The sequence below is a fragment of the Schistocerca serialis genome, chromosome 1, assembly GCF_023864345.2.
Source record: "Schistocerca serialis cubense isolate TAMUIC-IGC-003099 chromosome 1, iqSchSeri2.2, whole genome shotgun sequence".
Taxonomy (NCBI): Eukaryota; Metazoa; Arthropoda; class Insecta; order Orthoptera; family Acrididae; genus Schistocerca; species Schistocerca serialis.
This window is the reverse complement of record NC_064638.1, coordinates 703971530-703994429: the sequence shown is the minus strand read 5'-3', so window position 1 is coordinate 703994429 and position 22900 is coordinate 703971530. Positions and strand designations below refer to the sequence as shown.

General features: G+C 40.3%; 2 protein-coding genes across 2 annotated transcripts in view; both read left to right on the top strand.

Annotated features, from left to right (window-relative positions):
- LOC126480908 (protein JTB) overlaps nucleotides 1-19856 on the top strand; it is a 44987-nt gene extending 25131 nt beyond the window's left edge. The window contains exons 3-5 of the mRNA XM_050104315.1: nucleotides 7924-8020; nucleotides 10157-10336; nucleotides 19720-19856. Of these exons, the coding sequence (XP_049960272.1) occupies nucleotides 7924-8020; nucleotides 10157-10319 (260 nt within the window). The 3' untranslated portion in view covers nucleotides 10320-10336; nucleotides 19720-19856. The remainder of the gene's footprint in view (nucleotides 1-7923; nucleotides 8021-10156; nucleotides 10337-19719) is intronic.
- On the top strand, nucleotides 18662-21625 carry LOC126426752 (glutathione S-transferase C-terminal domain-containing protein homolog). The gene is made up of 3 exons (XM_050088773.1): nucleotides 18662-19298; nucleotides 19403-19421; nucleotides 19720-21625. Exons 1-3 carry the CDS (start codon nucleotides 19152-19154, stop codon nucleotides 21432-21434), a joined length of 1881 nt encoding a protein of 626 aa, XP_049944730.1. The 5' UTR covers nucleotides 18662-19151; the 3' UTR covers nucleotides 21435-21625.
- Nucleotides 21626-22900: the final 1275 nt, after the last annotated feature.

Sequence of the window (22900 nt, the reverse complement as noted above, 5' to 3'; positions counted from 1 at the left end):
CAATGTGATGAATGACAAATTACACCACAGGCATAAAATCAAACACAGGAGTGGCACAAAAATTGCCCACATTTGTTGCTCATGTTTTAGTGACACATTTGATGGGGGAAGCCAGTAGTATTCAAACCTAGACTTGAATGAATCTTTCTCTCTGCAGTGGAGTACAGGCTGGTTTGAACTTTCAAGCAGATTAAAACTGTGTGCTAGACAGGAACTCAAACCCAGAACTGTTCCTTTTGAGGACGATGTTCTTATTAACTGCGATATTGAAGCAGCTTGAATTCTGCCCGTAACCACTTCTAAGCTAAGGGTAAGCCTTTCTCTGCTGTATCTGCCCTTCAGGGAGTGCTAGTCCAGCAGAGCAAAAAAAGTAGTAAATGAAGGGTACTGGCGGAATTGAAACTTTAAGGGCAGATACCAACAGCTCAGTCAGTAAAGGCATTGCTTGTAAAAGACAAAGTTCCAGCTTAGAGTCCCTATTTGGCACACAGTCTTAATCTGCCAAGAAGTATCAAGCCTAGACAAACTTCTTTAGATTCATAGCCATAGAACAACTGCATGTGAAACTATTGGAAGAAATGGGCACTACATGTCAGAATAACTGGGAAAAAGCTGAACTCAGAAGAAATTCAGTTTGTCAACTGATACTGCACTTAGAAATCAAGCTGAGTGACAGAAGAAAAACCTGGATGGTGACACCTATTGTATCTCGAATACGCTTGAACTAGAAAGGATGAGCTGGAAGTAAGTATCAATAGACTGCAATTTTCTATTGATTACAACTTGAGTATGGGGCAGGTGCTCCCTCTGACCTTAATCATATTGGAATAACAGCACTGATAGTTCATTTTTAACATCCTCAAACTGTGAATTTTTATTTCTCATAACCTATGTTGGATAATAACAGGACAATGTTTAGTGTTTAGTCTGTCTCTGGTATGAGAACTGATAAAGACTGGGAAAAGTGTGGCAGTGGAGGAGGCTTTGATAATGAGAATATTCTACTTCCTACTGGGAGACATTTTGAAAATGTTTTGTAAGGGACAATTCCAACAAAGATGTCTGTATTCGCTTGAAATATGAAGTGCGCCATGAAAACCCATGTGAAAACAAAATGTACAGTATACCATTCTGTATTGTACTGTGTTCTGAGATGTGCCACAGAAAAAAAAAATTCCTGACCATCGTCTCCAAAACAAGAAATATTGAAATGAAGGTGCAGTTCTTAGTTAAGAAAGCAATTTAACTTGTATGTGTTTGCCAATACAGTTGCTCATTATATAAAAACTTGGTCAGAAATGAACTGTCTGAATGAGTTACAGTCACTGTGAAATATTCAGCTCAGTGGAAGCAACTTGTGTGACCCTCAGCACCTTTCAGCACCACCAACCTAAAGCCCTCGGCTTAGATCATCTGATTAGGTGATAATACGTTACATCCCAGCAGCAATGTCTCAGCAGTTAGCCCCCTGCAGGTCTGGGGGTTAGAATAGGCCCAAGGTATTCATGCCTGTCGTAAGAGGTGACTAAAAGGAGTCTCAGGCTTTTTGGCCCTATGGGTTCAGGTCCCATTCTATGGTTTGACCCGCCACTTTCAAAATTCTACACAAGTGTGGGTCATGTGGGGAAGGACGCCTTACGTGGTGCACGAGTTATCCATAATGTACTTAGATTCGATCTCCTGAATCTCTTGCCATGGCTTTGCATCTCCACCTGCGATTCAACAATTTGGGTGAAGACACTTTCTGGGGTATGTCATCTTCTTCCGTTATCTTCTGCCTTCTTTCGCCCCGATGCCAATATTGGATTTCTCTGCACCCATATCCGGCAGGGTAGCCGTTCCATTGTGGTGGGGCCATCATGTACCTATTTGGTGGTAACCCCCTGACAACACAGGGATCGCACTGCTGATGCCTGAGCTGTAACCTCCCCACAGTGTTCATTTCATCCGGCACATTTACAGGGGACCCAAAGACAACAGGGTTGCTACCGGTGTCTTCATCTTGGCCTTTGAGGGTGATTCATTGCCTGAAAAAGTCAAGGTGATGGTTTACTGCTGTGATGTTAAACCATATGTCCCTCCCCCTGTGTGGTGCTTTAAGTGCTGGAAGTTCGGGAACATGTCTTCCCACTGCACTTCCAGTGCCACATGTCGAAACTGCGGACATCCACTGCATCCAGATACTCCATGTGTGCCTCTTCCCACTTGTATCAGCTGTGGAGAGCACCACTACTTCTGCTCGCCAGACTGCCCAGTACTCCAAAAGGAGTGGAAAATCATGGAGTACAAGACCCTGGACCGGTTGACTTACACAGAGGCTAAACGTAAATTCGAAAGATTACACCCCATTTGGTTGACGTTGACATATGCTGCAGCTACGTCACCATTGCCGTCCCAAGTGCCAGTGGTTCATCACTCTGTGCCACATGCCATGGCAGACACTCATCAGAGACTCAAGGAGCCAAAGGCTGCTGGAAAAAGAGCTCCATGGTCTTCCTCCATGCCTTGGAGCTGCTTTGGAGAAGTCTTCACAGAAAGCCTGTAAAGAGAAGAGAGAGAGAGCAAGCAAACTAATAAGAAGTCTGCTAAGAAACAGGACCCTCTGGTGGCCCCAACACCACCACTTCCTATCAATTCTGCATCTGAGGATGTGGTGGAGATCTTAGCGTCCCCTGTGGACCTGCTTCTCACTGATGCCTCGTCCACCATAGAAATGGCTACAGTTACTCAATCTGTGGCAGCAGGTGATCCTGAGGCATAACCTGCCTCCTTGCACACGTCATGCCTTCCCAGCCTCATGGTAACGTTATCCTCCAGCGGAATTGCAGCGGTTTTTTCCACCACCTGGCTGTGCTACGGCAACTGTTAAGTTTTACACCTGCTTTCTGCATCGCCCTTCAGGAAACCTGGTTCCCGGAAATGAGAACCTCTGCCCTCCACAGCTATAGGGGATATTACAAAAATCGTAGTGACTATAACAGAGTGTCAGGTGGAGTTCACATGTGTGTCCTGAACTCAGTATGCACTGAACCTGTGCCCCTTCAAACCTCTCTTGAAACTGTGGCTGTCAGGATAAGGACGACACAGGAAATAGCTGTGTGCAACGTATATCTTCCTCCAGACGGTGCAGTACCCCTGAACTCATTGCCTGCACTGATTGAGCAACTCCCTAAACCTCTTCTGCTTTTGGGAGATTTTAACGGTCATAACCCTTGTGGGGTGGCAGAGTTTTTACTGGCCGAGGCAGAAATGTTGAAAATTTCGAGTCACAACTCGACCTCTGCCTCTTAAATACAGGTGGCCCCACACATTTCAGTGTGGCACATGGCACATATTCGTCCACTGATCTCTTGGTTTGCAGTCCTGGCCTTCTCCCATCTATCCACTGGAGAGCATATGACGACCTGTGTGGTAGTGGCCACTTTCCCATCTTCCTGTCACTTCCCCGGCATCAGGCCCATGGACTTGCTGTTGAATCTCTCCCACATGGTAACATTGATTTGGTGGCTGAGCAGCTACAATTATCGTTTATGCGGCTTACAATGCGATCACTCGTTCTTTAGGGTGCCCCCGGCAAAAGACAGTCCCTTGGTGGTCACCAAAAGTCACTGAGCCAATTCAAGAGTGTCGGCGAGCTATGCAGCGGCATAAGCGGCACCCTTCCCTGGAGCACCTCATACCCTTTAAACAGCTCCGCGTTCGCCAGCTTATCAAACGATGAAAACAAGAATGTTGGGAGAGGTATGTGTCGACCATTGGGTGCCATACATCAACTTCCCAAGTCTGGGCAAAGATCAAATGAGTTTTTGGGTACCAGACCCCAACAGGTGTTCCTGGTGTTAACATATATGTCATGTTATCCACCGACACAAACGCGATTACCGAGCACTTTGCTGAGCACTATGCTCGCACCTCTGTAGTCTCAAACGACGGATGGAAGGGAAAGTCCTCTCATTCAGTACATGCCACAGTGGACCCTATAATGCCCCATTTACAAAGTGGGAGCTCCTCATTGCCCTGACACAGCTCCTGGGCGAGATCGGATCCACAGTCAGATGATTAAACATCTCTCGTCTGACTACAAGTGACATCTCCTAGTAATCTTCAACCGGATCTGGTGTGGTGGCTCCTTTCCATCCCACTGGCGGGAGCACACCATCATACCAGTGCTCAAACCTGGCAAAAACTGATTGTGTGGATAGCTATCGGCCCATCAGCCTCACCAACTTTCTTTGTAAGCTGCTGGAACATATGGTGTGATGGTGGTTGGGCTGGATCCTGGAGTCATGTGACCTACTGGCTCCATGCCAAGGCGGTTTACACCTGGGTCGCTCTACCACTGATAATCTTGTGTCCCTCGAGTCTGCCATCCGAACAGCCTTTTCCAGATGCCAACACCTTGTTGCTGCCTTTTTTGATTTACGTAAAGTATATGATACCACCTGGCGGCATCATATCCTTGCCACATTATACGAGTGGAGTTTCTGAGGCCAGCTCCTGATTTGTATCCAGAATTTCCTGTCACTTTGTACTTTCCGTGTCCAAGTTGGTGCCTCCCATAGTTCCCTCCATATCCAGGAGAATGGGTTCCTGCAGGGCTCTGTATTGAGTGTATCTCTATTTTTAGTGGCCATTAATGGTCTAGCAGCAGCTGTAGAGCTGTCTGTCTCACCCTCTCTGTATGAAAATGACTTCTGCATTTTGTACTGCTCCACCAGTACTGGTGTTGCTGAGCGGCACCTACAGGGAGCCATCCACAAGGTGCAGTCATGGGCTCTAGCCTACAGCTTCCAGTTTTCGGCCGCAGAGTCGTGTGTTATGCGCTTCTATTGGCATCGTACCATTAATCCGGAACCAGAACTTTATCTCGTTGATGTTCCCCGCACTGTAGTGGAGACATATCGATTCTTAGGACTTGTTTTCAACCAACTGGGGTGCAGATCACTCTACACTGCTGCAGCTATACAGAGCCCTTGTTCATTCACGCCTTGAATATGGGAGTCTGGTTTATGGTTCTGCGTTACCCTCAGTGCTGCGTTTACTCGACCCGGTTCACCACTGTGACATTCGACTAGTTACTTGAGCTTTTAGGATGAGTCCGGTGACCAGCGTCCTGGCAGAGGCTGGAGTCCCTCCACTGCAGGTCAGGCGTGCACAACTGCTCCCCAGTTATGTTGCACATGTTCGTAGTTCTCCTGCGCATCTGAATTACCGTCTCCTTTTCCCACCCACGGTGGTTCGTCTCCCACATCGGCGGCCCAGGTCAGGGCTTCCAATTGCAGGTCACGTCCAATCTCTTCTGTCTGAACTGGAGTGCTTGCGTTTACTACCTAAACTCGAGGTTCATTCTCATACACCTCCATGGTGTACACCTAGGCTGCAGCTTCGCCTGGATCCCTCACATGGTCCAAAGGGCTCAATACACCCCGCGGCTCTCCGTCGTCACTTCCTCTCAATTATTGAAATGTACTGAGGCCATTAAGTGGTTTACACTGATGCCTCGATGGCTGATGGTCACATCGGCTTTGCATATGTCCATGGAGGACATATTGAACAGCATTCCTTGCCCGATGGCTGCAGTGTTTTCACTGCAGAGCTGGTGGCTAATCTCGCGATCTTGAGCACATCCATTCATGCTCTGGGCAGTCGTTTCTTCTGCGTACTGACTCCTTGAGCAGCCTACAAGCTATTGACCAATGCTACCCTCGTCATCCTTTGGTAGTGAGCATCCAGGAGTCCATCTATGCCCTGGAACGGTCCGGTAGTTCAGTGGTGTTTGTGTGGATCCCGGGAAATGCCGGAATCCCAGGCAGCGAACTTGGTGACAGGCTGTCCCAACAGGCTACACGGAAACCACTTATGGAGATTTGCATTCCAATAACTGATCTGCATTCGTTTTTACACTGCCAGGTTTTCGGATTTGGGAGATGGAATAGCATAGTTTCAGTACACACAACAAACTGCATGCCGTTAAGGAGGCTACGAATGTGTGGCAGTCCTCTATGCGGGCGTCTTACAGGGTCTCTGCCAGCTCTGCGTCGGCCATGCTTGGTCGACCCATGGCTACGTCCTGTGCCGTGAAGACGTGCCTCAGTGTCGATGTGGCGCTCGGTTGACTGTGGCCAATATTCTGGTGCACTGTCCCGTTTTGACTGCCCTGCGACAAAATCTTTGGTTACCGGACTCATTGCCGCTAATTGTATCTGACAACACCTCATCAGCTGATTTAGTTTTATGTTTTATTTGTGAGGGTGGGTTTTGTCATTTGACCTAAGTTTTAGCGCATGTCCTTTGTCCCTCTGTGTCCTCCACCCTAGTGTTTTTAGGGTGGAGGTTTTAATGTGTTGCAGAGTAGCTGGCTTCTCCTTTTTATTTTCATGGTGAGCCAGCTATGGTAATCTGTTTTATCATTTTAATCTCTTTCTACCTGTTGCGTTTATGTGTTTTTCTTCTCCCCTTTTGTCCATGTAAGTGTTTGTTATCCTTCCGTTGTTCTTGTGGTTTTTTCTTTCCCTCTGTTTTGTGCTGTCAGTCTTGCTTGTTTTATTCTCACCCTTGTGGCATTGTTTTATTCAGAACAAGGGACTGATGACCTAGCAGTTTGGTCCCTTTCCCCCTCTTTTAGACCAACCAACCAATCTCTGCAGTTACCATGCTGTGTAACAGGCATTGTTGCAACAGTTAAATTTTTTATAATTATGTAAGGGTGTAAAAATTGATTTTGGTTCAACATATTTGGCTGGAGAGAACTTGGAGATATAAAATTTTCATGTGGATTTTTATATTGTTTAGTCATTAGAGAAAATGTGGAATTCATATCTATGTTACTAAAATGCTGTCTCAGAGTAAGATACCAGTTGCAGTGCAAGGGCAACAAAATTTCAATTTTCTGTATTTCACATGATTATTGACCAAATTTAAAATCTGTCATAATCTACTCATCGAGAGGAATAATCTTATGTTAAAAGCGTAACATAGTAAGTCAAATATTACAGTTAGCAGTCGTGTGTTGTCTTGAGGCAGTGTATCCGATGGCACACAAATACATGAACTTCATTCATCCAGTATTTGCAAAAGAGAGCACTTTTCGACTTCCAAAACAAATTTTACACTTAAAGTCAAACCTTTTTGAAAGTTTTGTTGCCGAGACTCCCAACAAAATAATGAAAGAAAAAAGTTTACAGCTTACTACAGCTTACGTTTTTTACATAAATTTAAGTAGGACCTCAGCAAAGGATGGTCTCTTTCCCTTTTTCTTCTAAACCTGCAACCATGAGGATAACTGAACTCTTCAGTGAATTATAAGCATACTTCTACCATGGAAATTAAATAACAGTTAAGGACAATTCACAGATTTTATTTCATCAACTTCACATTTTATGTAAATTTAATGTGTGTAATGCTTGTTTGTAGTAATGTAAACTTTTTTAGGCAGATACTGAATTAACATGATAGCATTAAGAACTGATATTACTGCATTAAAATTTAAATTATTTTAAAAGTAACAGTATAGAGTGGATTAGACATTTGGACATCTATAACCAGTCATCTCCAATCACATGATAACAGATTTGGTGGTTTCTTCTCTCTTCTTGCCGTAACAATTTCATATTTATCAATGAATACTGGTTTTTATCTTGAAGACGCTATTGTCAGACAATAACCTAACAGTCCTCTTGTAAACCAAAAACTAGCCCACAACTGAAATGAACATTTTAGACATTCACAATTTATGTATTCGTTGATAATACATGACTCTTCCTTGCTTGTACATAATTTCTTGTGATATTTTCTTAATGTTGTCAGGCTGAAGTGAAGTGTTAGAATTCGTCATAGTGTTTTAACTATTATAACTTATGCAACAGTGTAATTTAATTAAGGAAGTCAATTAACTGTGAAATGGATGTGTATTGTGCATTTCAGCATTTGAAATACGCAGCAGGATGATAGCTGCATGCCTGCCTACACATTATAAGGAAGTTTTAAGGTGCACAAACTCTGGCTCAAATGTCATTAGAAGGTAAGTTGTATTCAGAACATCGTCTGAGCTTGGGAGTAGTTTTTGAATATTTGCTTTTGATATTTGTGTTTATTTCTGAAATGCATTAGCATTTCAGTTCAGCAAGAAGTTTTGTAATAAGATAGTTAATCTATATGGAAATAATTCTGTCATGTTAAGTTTTAGACCTTGACCTATGCTTACAAGCCTGAACGCAAGGTTTCAAACATCTTGTCCCATCCACATTGTCCACTGTGCACGGAGCATGAAATTGTTACTGTTTTGACGGAGAGAGTGGGTTATAGTGTTTTTGCCCATACAGTAGATGCCACAACTGGCAGTCATCACCAAATGGTTTGTAGATAAACATTTTCCTCATGCGAGAAATAGGTTGTGCAATTGCTGTTTTTTCTTGGTAAAACTCATGTCTCAAGTTGCTTATGCACCTGGTTGGGTTCTGATGGGTGTCAGCCAGGATGGTGCAAGCTAAAGCAATCCCCTCTCTGTTCATGTTTTTAGGATGTTTTAATTTTTAAATGACCGCTCAAAATCTTGTGCTTCTACATCCCCTGCAATGTAATGTGCTCAATGGAAGAGTCATGAAGAAATATAATGGCCTCCGGGCAACGAAATTACGACCAGACTGAGAGGAACACCACGCAGCTGTGGTCAAAATGTTTGTTTTATTCAGTGACTGTTCTACATCTGCGTCTATACTCTGCAAACTACTGTGATGTACGTGGCAAAGGGTACATCCCACTGTACCAGTTATTAGGGTTTCTGCCTGTTCCATTACCGTGTGGAGCATTTTTTGAATGCCTCTATGCAAGCAGTAATTATTGTAATGTTATCCTTACAATCCACATGTGAGCAATACTTAGGAGATTGTAGTATTTTTGTAGAATGATCATTTGAAGCTGGTTCTTAAAAATTCGCTAATAGACTTTCTCGTGATAGTTTATGTTTGTCTTCAACAGTTTGCCAGTTCAGTTTCTTCACTATCTCATTAACTCTGTCCCCCTGATCACACTGACCTGTGACCATTGATGCTGCCCTTTTCGGTATATGTTCAATATTCCCTGTTGGTCGTATTTGGTTGGGGCCCTACACACTTGAGCAGTATTCTAGAACTGGTTGCACAAGTCATTTATAAGCAGTCTACTTTGTAGGCTCATTGCTCTTCCCCAGTATTCTACCAAGAAACGAAAATCCACTACCTGCTTTACCCATGACTGAGCCTATGTGATCGTTCCATTTCATATCCCTAAAAAGTGTCACACCCAGGTATTTGTATGAGTTTGCAGGTTTCAGCAATGACTCATTGATATTATAGTCGTAGGATTTTCATGAAGAGCACTATTTTACATTTCTGGATATTTAAAACAAGTTGCCAATCTTTGTACCTCTTTGAAATCTTATCAGGATCTGACTGAATATTTATGCAGCTTCTTTCAGATAGTAGTTTGTTATAAATAACTGCAGCATCTGCAAAAAGTGTGAGGTTACTATTATATTTGTCTGCAAGGTCTTTAATAAACAACATGAACTTCAAGGGTTCAAACACATTTCCCTGGGGCACATCTGAAGTTATTTCTACATCTGACGATGACTCTCCATGCAAAATAAACTGTTGCATCCTCCCTATCAAAAAGTCCTCATTGCAGTTACAAATTTCACTTGGTACCCCATGTGATCGAACTTTTGATAATAAGTGTAGGTGTGGCACTGAGTCAAATGCTTTTTGAAAATCGAGAAATATTGTTATTGTGTGATGGGGCATGTCACTATACCCAGAAACCTTTTGTGTTTATTTGTTGAACTTCATGCGTTAGTATTCTAGTAGCATTAGTAACTTTAATAGTGTCACCAAACTATTTGCCCACTTCAGTTGACTATTAACTTTGACATTTGACTACACTGCTCCTATACTACAGGTGCACTTGTTATATTCACTGTTGACTGCAGGAGGTATTTATTTCATAGTTGCAGTTTTGACCTTAAGGCTGATATTGAAATTAATTTATACAGTCATTGGTGAACTATGATGTTCTTTAAAAAATTCTACATGATTTGAACCCCAGCCATGAGAAGTTAAACAGTGTTTACTTTTATGATTTGTGCTGATTGTTTTGTATTTTTCCTGGAATCTTGTTTCAGTTGTGACAAGGTAACTTGGCTTGAGGAAAGAAACTTCTGGATATTTGAAGGATTGGCATTTGCTACTGGATTTGTCTCTACAACTGTTGTGTATGTAAGGCAGAAAATACTAGATCATCGAATGCTACGCCGAATTCAAAGGCAATTGGCAAGTGGAGTTTGAATAGACAGATTAATTTGGTACGTACTCTGCTAGTTGTAAACACTTCAAAGGCAGCAAGCTATGTATTGTGTGAGAGGTGTAAGCTAACAACAAATTACTGTTTTAGAATTTTGGAATGCTGAATAGAATATGATTTCTGTAATTTTTTGAGTCACATAATCTGAAATTGAAGCTTAAATTTCTTGATTGGCTCTCATTTTTGAGAGTGTGGTTCGTGTTGTATGTATCATACGAGAAAACATGAAAATACATGAAAAATTATCAGCTGCCTGATGAGGTAATTGAGCTCCCCTTTTGTCATTTATGACTGTAGGAGGACTAAATTTTCTGTTTAGCATTTATTAGGGCTGAGAAGAACCTTTTCTGAAGATTCAGATTGGACATTCTTTGTAATGAGGTGCAAGGTGGGTGACAGTGTGTATATTAGGATATACAAGTCTTGTTCTTCTTTAAAGGTATTCCTTTGTGGATATAAGTAATTCATTAGTGTGGTCAGTAAGTGTCATCAGCCGGCCAAATGGCATCCATCACAATGACATCTACACATTGAGGTTGGATTAATTTGTAGTACAGCATACATGTAGTGTACATTTTTTGCCCTGGTCGCCTATCTTAAGGCCAGAACACTAGACTAAAGCCCTTTTTTAAAACAAAAGATGTAATTTAACACAACAACACTACTGATCATGTTCTAAACGCATGCAGAGCATGTACCTTGTTGTGCGATGATATTAGACACACTCAGACATTACTGGCAAGCTGCTTAGATGTGGAGTTCAATATTTATCAGAAAATTGTAGTTATACATAATTGCTGCAAAAAAAGGACTAATATTTGAATTTCAATGTCATTTTTAAATTCAGTAACTGCAAATTAACAAAGTTAAATTGATTTTGTTTTTGTAACTTTCTGTTATTGGCATAATGTAAATGATAACAGTCTTTGAATTGAAATGTGTAGTACATAAATTCAGAAAACATATCTATCATAAATTGTCAACACCTCAAAAATTTTGACTAATAGTTAAGTTCAATCAATCTCCAACATTCATTCATTTGACAAGTGTGCTCTTTTGTTTATGCTTTGTTGTGAAAATTGAATAGGAGTTCTGAGTGTTGTACAGTTTGGCACATAAGTAGTGAAAGTTTGGTTAAAAGGTAGACATCCTTACAAAATGTAAGACCAGAATAATAGAATTAAGGATCTAGCAATAATACTAGTTCATTAACAATTTTCATAGTGGATATTTTTCACAAAGGTCTTGTGATAAATTCTTCATACAGCTGAGAACAGAAAGAATGGCAAAAGAGTTGTCCAAACACTTCAAAACATCAACTTTTATTTGATTGAGAAAATATTTACTTACAAACACATTGAACAATATTTAGAAGGCAGTACATATGCCTGTTTACTTTATTCTTTGTGTATTCTTGTGCTCTCTTAGTGTCAAATAACATCAGAACTCTTTCTCCTCCAATAGAGTTGACTTCACACTGTTGAAACAGTTTAATTAAACAAACATTTGCAACATAATAATGTACAATGTACGCTTTTTCTTTGTCCACATTATGTAAAACTGTAGTACCATTTTGCTGCCAGATATTTTGTCTTTCTTGTGGGAGAACACTCACATGAAAAAAAAAATAAAGTCCTCTTCAACGTTTTCAGAATGTTTTGAAAACAAAGTAAAGAATAAACTAAAGATCAAGAAGACCCAAAAGCACATTATCCATTCCTATAACACTAGTAAGCATGGAAAGAATTGGTTAACGAGTACTGTACACAGATTGCAGACCTTGTACATCCCTTCATGATGACCTTGTTTCCTAAAGGTAATAATAATAATGTCATGTGGCTAGGGCCTCCCGTCGGGTAGACCGTTCGCCTGGTGCAAGTCTTTAGATTTGACGCCACTTCGGCGACTTGCACGTTGATGGGGATGAAATGATGATGATTAGGACAAAACAACACCCAGTCCCTGAGCGGAGAAAATCTCCGACCCAGCCCGGAATCGAACCCGGGCCCTTAGGATTGACATTCTGCCACGCTGACGACTCAGCTACCCGATCAGACACATCTGGGATTTGATTGAATGTGGTGCCAGAGCTCATCACCCGCTCCCCCGGAATTTATGGGTATTAGGTGTCTTGTGTGTGCAGATCTTGTGCCGGCTTCCTCCTGTGACTTACCAAGGCTTCATTTCTTCCATGCCATGACGTGTCACCACTGTTATCTGTGCCAAAGCTGGACATATCAGCTATTATGTAGATGGTCAAAATGTTCTGGCCGTTAAGTGCAGATACGGCATAGTAATGATCAATGGCTTCCCGCACCTGCAGTACGATGCTCCAGTGTATAATAATTACAGAATACAAATTTTACCGATCCAAATTTTAACTGATTACATTTCATATTCATGAAAGACGAAATAACTTGTTTAACTGCCCACTTGGATGGTGTGGAGGTGACTGAGGTTCAGATTTTTAAATGTTATGAGATGTCCAGCTCCCTACAGAAATTATAGGACAGAGTTCTTAATGAATTATCTGGATGGCTGGGTCATAAATTTTTGTTTGTGACCATTCACCCTCACATTCCTGAAATTTGGTTTTAAACGTCAGTTAACAGATTTACATTCTGTATGCTTGGGTGGACAAAAGTGAGACTGTTTGAACCTCTTTTATGTCTGAATATTTTAACAACATTCCTAATAGCCATTTTGCTGAGTGCTTCCAGTACATTGAAGTAGTTCTCTACATGGGGCTGGTGAATAACCCCCATCCAGCTGTGTAGTATATTGTTTTTGGAAGAATTCTTTGCATGAAAGGTGTTTCAAAGAATTGTACTCCATCAAATATTTGCAGTGTCGAATTATAGTTTGCTGATTTGCATCTACCTACATCTACATCTACATTGATACTCCGCAAGCCACCCAACGGTGTGTGGCGGAGGGCACTTTACGTGCCACTGTCATTACCTCCCTTTCCTGTTCCAGCCGCGTATGGTTCGCGGGAAGAACGACTGTCTGAAAGCCTCCGTGCGCGCTCTAATCTCTCTAATTTTACATTCGTGATCTCCTCGGGAAGTATAAGTAGGGGGAAGCAATATATTCGATACCTCATCCAGAAACGCACCCTCTCGAAACCTGGCGAGCAAGCTACACCGCGATGCAGAGCGCCTCTCTTGCAGAGTCTGCCACTTGAGTTTATTAAACATCTCCGTAACGCTATCACGGTTACCAAATAACCCAGTGACGAAACGCGCCGCTCTTCTTTGGATCTTCTCTATCTCCTCCGTCAACCCGACCTGGTACGGATCCCACACTGATGAGCAATACTCAAGTATAGGTCGAACGAGTGTTTTGTAAGCCACCTCCTTTGTTGATGGACTACATTTTCTAAGCACTCTCCCAATGAATCTCAACCTGGTACCCGCCTTACCAACAATTAGTTTTATATGATCATTCCACTTCAAATCGTTCCGTACGCATACTCCCAGATATTTTACAGAAGTAACTGCTACCAGTGTTTGTTCCGCTATCATATAATCATACAATAAAGGATCCTTCTTTCTATGTATTCGCAATACATTACATTTGTCTATGTTAAGGGTCAGTTGCCACTCCCTGCACCAAGTGCCTATCCGCTGCAGATCTTCCTGTATTTCGCTACAATTTTCTAATGCAGCAACTTCTCTGTATACTACAGCATCATCCGCGAAAAGCCGCATGGAACTTCCAACACTATCTACTAAGTCATTTATATATATTGTGAAAAGCAATGGTCCCATAACACTCCCCTGTGGGACGCCAGAGGTTACTTTAACGTCTGTAGACGTCTCTCCATTGATAACAACATGCTGTGTTCTGTTTGCTAAAAACTCTTCAATCCAGCCACACAGCTGGTCTGATATTCCGTAGGCTCTTACTTTGTTTATCAGGCGACAGTGCGGAACTGTATCGAATGCCTTCCGGAAGTCAAGAAAAATAGCATCTACTTGGGAGCCTGTATCTAATATTTTCTGGGACTCATGAACAAATAAGGCGAGTTGGGTCTCACTCGATCGCTGTTTCCGGAATCCATGTTGATTCCTACATAGTAGATTCTGGGTTTCCAGAAATGACATGATACGCGAGCAAAAAACATGTTCTAAAATTCTACAAGAGATCGACGTAAGAGATATAGGTCTATAGTTTTGCGCATCTGCTCGACGACCCTTCTTGAAGACTGGGACTATCTGTGCTCTTTTCCAATCATTTGGAACCCTCCGTTCCTCTAGAGACTTGCGGTACACGGCTGTTAGAAGGGGGGCAAGTTCCTTCGCGCACTCTGTGTAGAATCGAACTGGTATCCCGTCAGGTCCAGTGGACTTTCCTCTATTGAGTGATTCCAGTTGCTTTTCAATTCCTTGGACACTTATTTCGATGTCAGCCATTTTTTCGTGTGTGCGAGGATTTAGAGAAGGAACTGCAGTGCGGTCTTCCTCTGTGAAACAGCTTTGGAAAAAGGTGTTTAGTATTTCAGCTTTACGCGTGTCATCCTCTGTTTCAATGCCATCATCATCGCGTAGTGTCTGGATATGCTGTTTCGAGCCACTTACTGATTTAACGTAAGACCAGAACTTCCTAGGATTTTCTGTCAAGTCGGTACATAGAATTTTACTTTCGAATTCAATGAACGCTTCACGCATAGCCCTCCTTACGCTAACTTTGACATTGTTTAGCTTCAGTTTGTCTGAGAGGTTTTGGCTGCGTTTAAACTTGGAGTGGAGCTCTCTTTGCTTTCGCAGTAGTTTCCTAACTTTGTTGTTGTACCACGGTGGGTTTTTCCCGTCCCTCACAGTTTTACTCAGCACGTACCTGTCTAAAACGCATTTTACGATTGCCTTGAACTTTTTCCATAAACACTCAATCTTCTTTTTCCAGATGTATGGAGGCTTTTTATTCTGGTGGTTCTATCAAGTGTGAAATGAATGAATTGGGCTACCATTAAGATTCACAGGAAATATTGTTTTGTTCTCAATTTTGAAATGAAAAGAACCTGCAGCAGGCAGTAAAATATCAATTTTTGTCTAGTCGAGAGTGGTTTACTTTCTAAAATGGTTTTGAAAATCACTTTGTTACACACCAGGCATTTATAGAAAAAAATAAAACAATTTTAACTTTGGGGGACTTACATGTAAAAACAGATTTGGTTAAGTTAGATGCATGAATTAGCTTTGTTTACATATCATCCAAGGTGATCTGATTTCAGAGATTTTTTCATTTGGGGATATGCCAGAGAGATTGTTTGTGAACTTCCACATGTACGAATACTAGTAGAGCATTGAATGCATCGGTGCTGCTTTGATGACAATTAAGGACAGAGATTTTTCATAGAATATGAACCAGACTCAGCTGCTGGTTGGAAATGTGCATTGGAATACAGATGAAACGTTTATACCATACCAAATGTAAACTTAGAGCAGGGTGTATATGCCCTGAGGGAACCAGGGTAAATACGCAAATTTTTTCATCTGGGAAAACCACAGGAATTTTTCATTGTTTTAGTTTTGGGATAAATTTTTGTAATTTTGACTGGTAAGAACTAATACTTTAACAAAGAATTTTGCTTTTGCCCACTACTGCAGCTATAAAATACAAACAATAGAATTAACATGAAAATAAAACTTTGGTTGCAAAGAAAATGTGCAGTTTACAACAACAAAACACAGTGCACACACAAGTGTTTGCTGACAGCAAAATGCATCGAAGACTTTAGGACAAAGACTATGCAAACTTTGCAACAATAAACTTTTTTTTGATGTCACAACTATTTACATTTGTGAAGGGCCCCACACACAAGCAACCCTTTTGCAACAGTCCATTGCATGGGTGACGAATCGATTCGTAGATTGCGTGTAAGTGGGCAAATCACACCAATAAGTTGCTGATAGCTGGTCAGGTGAAAATCCCAGGCAAGCTGATGGATCAATTCATGTATGCGCTATTTCTACCTGGCTGGTTAGCAGTGGTACGTGGCAATATTGCAGTGACTCATTTATCTGTTTATGAAGCATGGTTGTGCGGATTTGTTTCGTTTCACTTTGCACACATTGAGTAAGGAATTTATGTTGGAATTTAAAGTTACCTGTGGGCCACGAACTGCTCTAGGAAGTGAAGTGGAAGCCGATGTTACCATTTACATTAAGAAGTAACACAAAATACACCCTCTAATTTTGCAAAAATTAGCATTGTAAAGCTTATACTATAGAAATAGAATTGGTGAGAAGTTCACAGATATGATATAGTGGGCTCCCTTTCATGATTCTAATTTATTTTATGAAATAATTACACGCATTATTAAAGTTTCTAACTTGTAAACAGAGTGACATATGTACCTACTGTAATGTTAAGAGGACAAAGTGTTTCAAAACAAGTTTAATAAATTATAATGTTTATTTATTTAATATTTATCTTTGAGAAGTATTAATGGGGATATGGAAATCAGCTGCAACTGCTATTAAACATAGCACTTCATTTTCCATAGCAGTACTTCATGATACAGTGGCGTTCATAATACTGATTGAAAATGCTTGGCAAATTGCTCGTGTGGAATATCAAGGCAAGTGAGTGATTATAGGCGATATCGCATTTAAGGGATGACTGCTGTCGCTTGTATGTTGGGCTCTTAACAAGTTGCAGGAAAATATTGCAAATGATGGTTCTAGAAGCGGTACTTTCAAAGTAAGTTTTGTTTTAAGTAAAATTAATTACGTTACATGTGAGAATGTGCAATGATCTCAAATCACGGAGCGTTTGACTCTTATTCAAAACTTAACACTTTGAGGACCAGCCACATAGAAGAATTTCCTATCCAGAAGACCAGCCATTTTTTTCATTATTCAAAATTTTACTTGCACATTTGTGTTTCACATATTTAAAGGGAAAATATATATTAGCCTTTCTTGTAGCTACACTGTTATATACGAGGGTTGGAACTTTAATAGTGGCAGCTATTATTTACAGCTCGTACAAAATAGATACGTGTTTCAAAATTTTACTGACCTTCAGAGTAGTCACCAGCATTGTGTATAACCCACTGCCGACGATGTGGAAGTTGTAGGATACTCTTAGCAGTGCCAGTTGTATTGACAGTTCAAGCGACACGGTCTATTGCCCAGTGAATTTGTAGCAGTTCTGAAGCGAATGCCGTGAAGTGTTTCCTTCAGTTTAGAAATTGAGTTGAACTTACGAGGGTTTAAGCACTTTGCAGTCCCATCAGTTAAACAAATCAGTAACAGCTTGCACTGTACATGCTTGAGCACTGTCCTATAAAATGATGGTCAGGTCCTGCAGAAAGCGTTGTCACTTCTGTCTCTATGCTGTTCATATTTGGAACAAAACCTATGACCAGCTTAGAGACAGAGGTGATGACACTTTCTGCAGGACCTGACCATCATTTTACAGGACAGTGCTCAAGCATGTGCAGTGCAAGCTGTTACTGATTTGTTTAACTGATGGGACTGCAAAGTGCTTAAACCCTCGTAAGTTCAACTCAATTTCTAAACTGAAGGAAACGCTTCACGGCATTCGCTTCAGAACTGCTACAAAATCGTCGGGCAATAGACCGCGCTGCTTAAACTGAAAACATAACTGGCACTGCTAAGAGTATCCAATGACTTCCACATCACTGGCAGTGGGTTATACACAATGCTGGTGACTACTTTGAAGATCAGTAAAACATTGAAACACGTGTCTATTTACGAGCTGTAAATCAATAGTTGCCACTATTAAAGTTCCAACCCTCGTATATTTCATTTAAAACATTAACTTTTTCTTTTTATGTGTTCAAACTACTTAACAGTAATGTTGCTATTGGCCAACTACATCACATGTTCTTGCTCTGAATATCATATATGCTGTCATTGGCAGGTGAAATCACGTGACATGAGCTACGGCTGGCTGACTGAAGCACATCATAATCTCAATTTCTGCACTTCAGAAGCTACCGTGCTGTATTTAGTGGAATTTGTATTTATACTTTCATAATGCAAAAATATGAAGTGTACATTATGCTGCGCATCAAAGACATTTCCAAAATGAGTCGTTTGTTGCTGGATTTCATTTGCTAAAATGTCAGGAAGTTCTACGCCAGTGTATAAAACCGCAAGCACGTGAAGAATTGATATGTATACAGCTTCCAAGGAAACTATGTTGTCATTTAATTATTTTTTTTTCCCCCTCTCTCTCTTGTCCATGTATATACCCTGATAGACTTTCCACAGTCATTTTGATGTGAGTAGTGCTGTAGAAAAGTAACATTTTATTTAAAGAAATGAATTATTATACCAGTATGTGTGGATCTGTAGCTAGCAAAATACGTTCTAGACAACAAAAGTCCTTAAAGCTTACAATAACGAGATACAAATGTTTTAAGGTGACCATAAATAAAATTGTAAATATACTTGTGCACTGGGCTTTGACTGATTTTTTTACTTTCTTTATAGATGTGAAGTCATACCATGAATTTCAGAATAGCTTCAAATGTTTATAGCTGTGATTTATTTTATACCACTAGTGGGCACATCTCAAACTGTGTCAGCTGATGAACAGTCATCACCACCAGTTTGCATGGAATTAACATCACATTCTGCTCCACTTTCTGATCTGCTAAACTGAGTTTCAAACGCAGGATCACTATAGCCACGCACTTTTAGAAGCGCTGCTTAAACAACAATACAGGACAGATGCTGAAAGTGCGCATTTTGCTGTCATATATCCAAAGCTGCACATAGAATAGGTAATATTTACTGACAACCACATCAACTCAAAACATAACAGCAAGGATACAAATGCAGGACTGGATGCACTCTAGCACTGAGACGGACATAAGTAATGACAAGCAAGGTTTTATTTTTTCAGAGGTTTCTTCTTATGTTGCCATGTATACTCATAAGTTTAAGTTTACATCGAGGGAGAGGGAGAGAGAACTTGGTAGTATGTTATGAGATTAATCCTCAGTTGGTACTAGTACATTTTCTGTTGGTTTTCACTTCTTCCACCTCTGGCAATGATTTGTTAATTTGAATAATTTCCAGTTGAGAACATCTTTACTCATGGAAGTATAATTAAGAAGTTTTGTAAACAACATTTCTAATATCATAAAAAATTATAGCAAGACTGTAGAAAGGCTGCAGATTAGGCTGTTTAATTGTAAAATATGTGCTGCTCTACTTCACTATCATTTTTAAAATAAAACATTTTTGCTTAGAGTAAAATTTATCCAGATGTAAATAACATTAAATCATTTTTTTAATCTATGAAATTTCCTGTTCTTTATTTCTGGAAACTAATACCAATAGCAGGTATGTTCATAAATTTCAGAACTATGTAAATTTTTATTTTATTTTATTTTCACAGAAATGGATGGACTGTATGTAGAAGTAGCAGAGGAGCCCGGAAGTTCAGCTAATGTGCTAGCACCACTGGAAACAGCTGTATGCCTGTTTGCTGTGGATTACCTGCAGTTGCACAATGAAGTGTCAGTGGCATTTATAGTGAAGAAGACTAATGATCATGAACTGCTCCTCATTGACATATCGAAATTACAGTATTGTGTAGTCAGTGAGCCTCCACCTACCTCTAAGCTGTGTCGCTTACCACTCATACTAACTGTTTCTGGCAGAATTTGTGTAGCAGGTCTATGCAGTGTTTTGCGCCAACTTGTTAAGATGTGCCCTGCCAGTTCTGGAGCACAACAGCTATTAGGTTTTCGTCAGGGCTGCCTTGTAGCTTCAGCTGAGTCTTCACTTTGGACACGCTTCTGTGAAGTGGATATGGTTGGTACTGTTAAGCATATTCTTAGGTCCAAACTGCAGTCAGGAGAAGTAATGCTTCCTCTTGATTTGGCACGTTTTGAGATTCACATGAGCCAACCTGTTCGTATTCACAATATTGGGAAGCAAAAAAATGATGCACTTAAGTGTAACCTGGCGAATGTGATTGAACACACATTTTCAGAAGGACCAAACATGACACTTGCAGACATCATGTTGCTGCCATGCATCCACATTTTATTTCAAGCACTTAATGTGGTTTATCTTAAGCAGCACATTCCCTTAATGATAAAATGGTATGAGAATATGCTGCTGCAGAATGGTGTGAGAGAAGCGCTCTCTGTTATTAAAGACATTACAAGTAGAGTGTCTGATTACTCGTATATCAGTTACGTTCTTCCTCAGGTGGAAGAATACAGCCTTTACAAAAGTGATCCTAAACGTTACAAACCAAAGAGCAGGATATTTACACATCAAACGGAAGTTGAAGAGTCATTGAGAATAGTTTCACAGTTGGGAATATTCCCTCGTAAAGCACAGATGCCATTTGGAAATGAAGTACCATTTGACTGGTCATGCCTCCCATACAGATCACTGCCTGAAGGTGGCAATATCCCACCATCAAGAATGCTGAGGAAGAAACAGCAGTTGGAAAATTTAGCTAAAGCCGTTTTAAAAATTGCAAAACCTGGATTCACTATAGTTGATTTCTGTTCAGGCACTGGACATTTGGGTATAATACTTGCTTATATGCTTCCACGTTGCCGCATAGTCCTGTTAGAAAATAAGGAGGAGTCTTTGAATCGTGCCTGGGAAAAAGTCTCTCTCTTAGGATTGTCAAATATTGACCTTTGTCAAACAAATCTAGATTACTTTGATGCATCATTTGATATTGGTGTATCTCTGCATGCATGTGGTGTAGCAACAGATTTAGTAATTCAGTGCTGTATTACTCAGAAGGCTGCATTTGTATGTTGTCCGTGTTGTTATGGAGGTGTCCAAGATAATCATGTCTTGTGTTATCCTCGCAGTAAAGAATTTCGCAATTCAAGCTTGAATGTTCATGATTATTTAGTATTAGGCCATTGTGCAGACCAGACACATGGATCTGAAAATGCTAAGACAGTTCAGGGACATATGTGCATGTATGTTATAGATACTGACCGTTGTCTTTATGCCAAAGAACATGGCTATACTGCACACATAGGAAAGTTGATACCAGAAACATGTACTCCTAAAAACAATCTTATAGTTGGCATTCCTCCAGGAAGGAAATATCTTTGTAATGCATTTAGTTAACATACTACCATGTTTCCCTTTAAGAAATGGAACAAGTATTGTTTCAGGAAATACAAATAAATTTTATGATTTTTGTGTTCGTGTTTAGACCAACAATAAAAACTGTAATTTTGATAATTATTGTATTAACAATTATTGTTTTTATGTAAGTATTGTGTGTTTGTTAATAATGAAATTATTTATATTTTTAAGCTTTTTGGTTTCCTGCATTCATTTTCTCAAGAGCTTTGTCTAGTTCTTACAATTTACCCCTCACTGTAAAGAAACTGCCTACCTTAAAGTAGTAAAGCAAAAAAATAGTGAAGAACTTATTTATGCTTGTTATATCAACAGAAACATAGAAGACATCATTGCAGAGTTGTTTAAGAAAATATTGCAAGGAGACCTGACTCCTTAAATGCTAATGCACAAGTAATTCTCTATTCTCTCTTCATAATTATTCAACATTTTTTGGAAGTATGCAGCATTTTTTACCAGTTGTTATATGTATTTTGTCTTTACAGGCACCAGCCATAAAAAAAGGATCAAGTATCAAACTTCAACGAAATACACACACACACACACACACACACACACACACACACACACACACAGAGAGAGAGAGAGAGAGAGAGAGAGAGAGAGAGAGAGAGAGAGAGAGAGATATGAATTCCTTTCTGTCTAAGAACAAGGCTAGAATAAAGTCTAAAAGGAGCTTCATATAGGATCCTGGTGCAAGAGTGGCAAAACAAACTAGAAAGACATCATAATTTACATATAGAGGTTGTAACAAAATTATACTGACAGACTTTGAGGAATTGTAGAGTGTATATTGAACAACCCATTTCCAAAAAGTCTTAAAATGAAACTGTTGAGGGTCAAAATTATATGGTTACCTTTTCAGTAGCAGACTTAAGTTTTGACATTGGGCTTAGTGGGCTCTACAGCATTGTCAGAGGTGCGAGCATGTTCAACACCATTTAATGCTCTGAACACTGTTTGACCCCTAGCAAGAAATTCCACTTGTCCACCGGGCTACAAATTCGCATTTGCTGCTGAAGAGGTGGCCAGGTTTATACCATGGGTCCATGTAACTGTGACACTCATCCAGTCACTGAATTTGTTTCCAGACCAGGAGTGCTGTTCTCAATTTGTTTCTCGTGACATCCTGTACAATCCATCAAACACATTCGTAGCTTTCTGTTAGCTCGTAAGTACGAGATGTGTGAGAAAAGTATTGAGACTGATTTTTTTTATCTATCAAAAGTTTTATTATTATTATTATTATTATTATTATTCAAACAGTTTGGTCCCCTTCAAAGTAGTTCCCTTTGGCAGCTGTACACTAGCATAATTGTTGTTCCCAGTCTCAGTAGGAGTGCTGAAAGCCTTCAACTGGTAGGACCTTTAAAATGTCACTCACATTGCTTTGAATATTTTCTGGAGCCCCAACATGACATTTTTCAGTTTCAGGAAAAGAAAAAAAG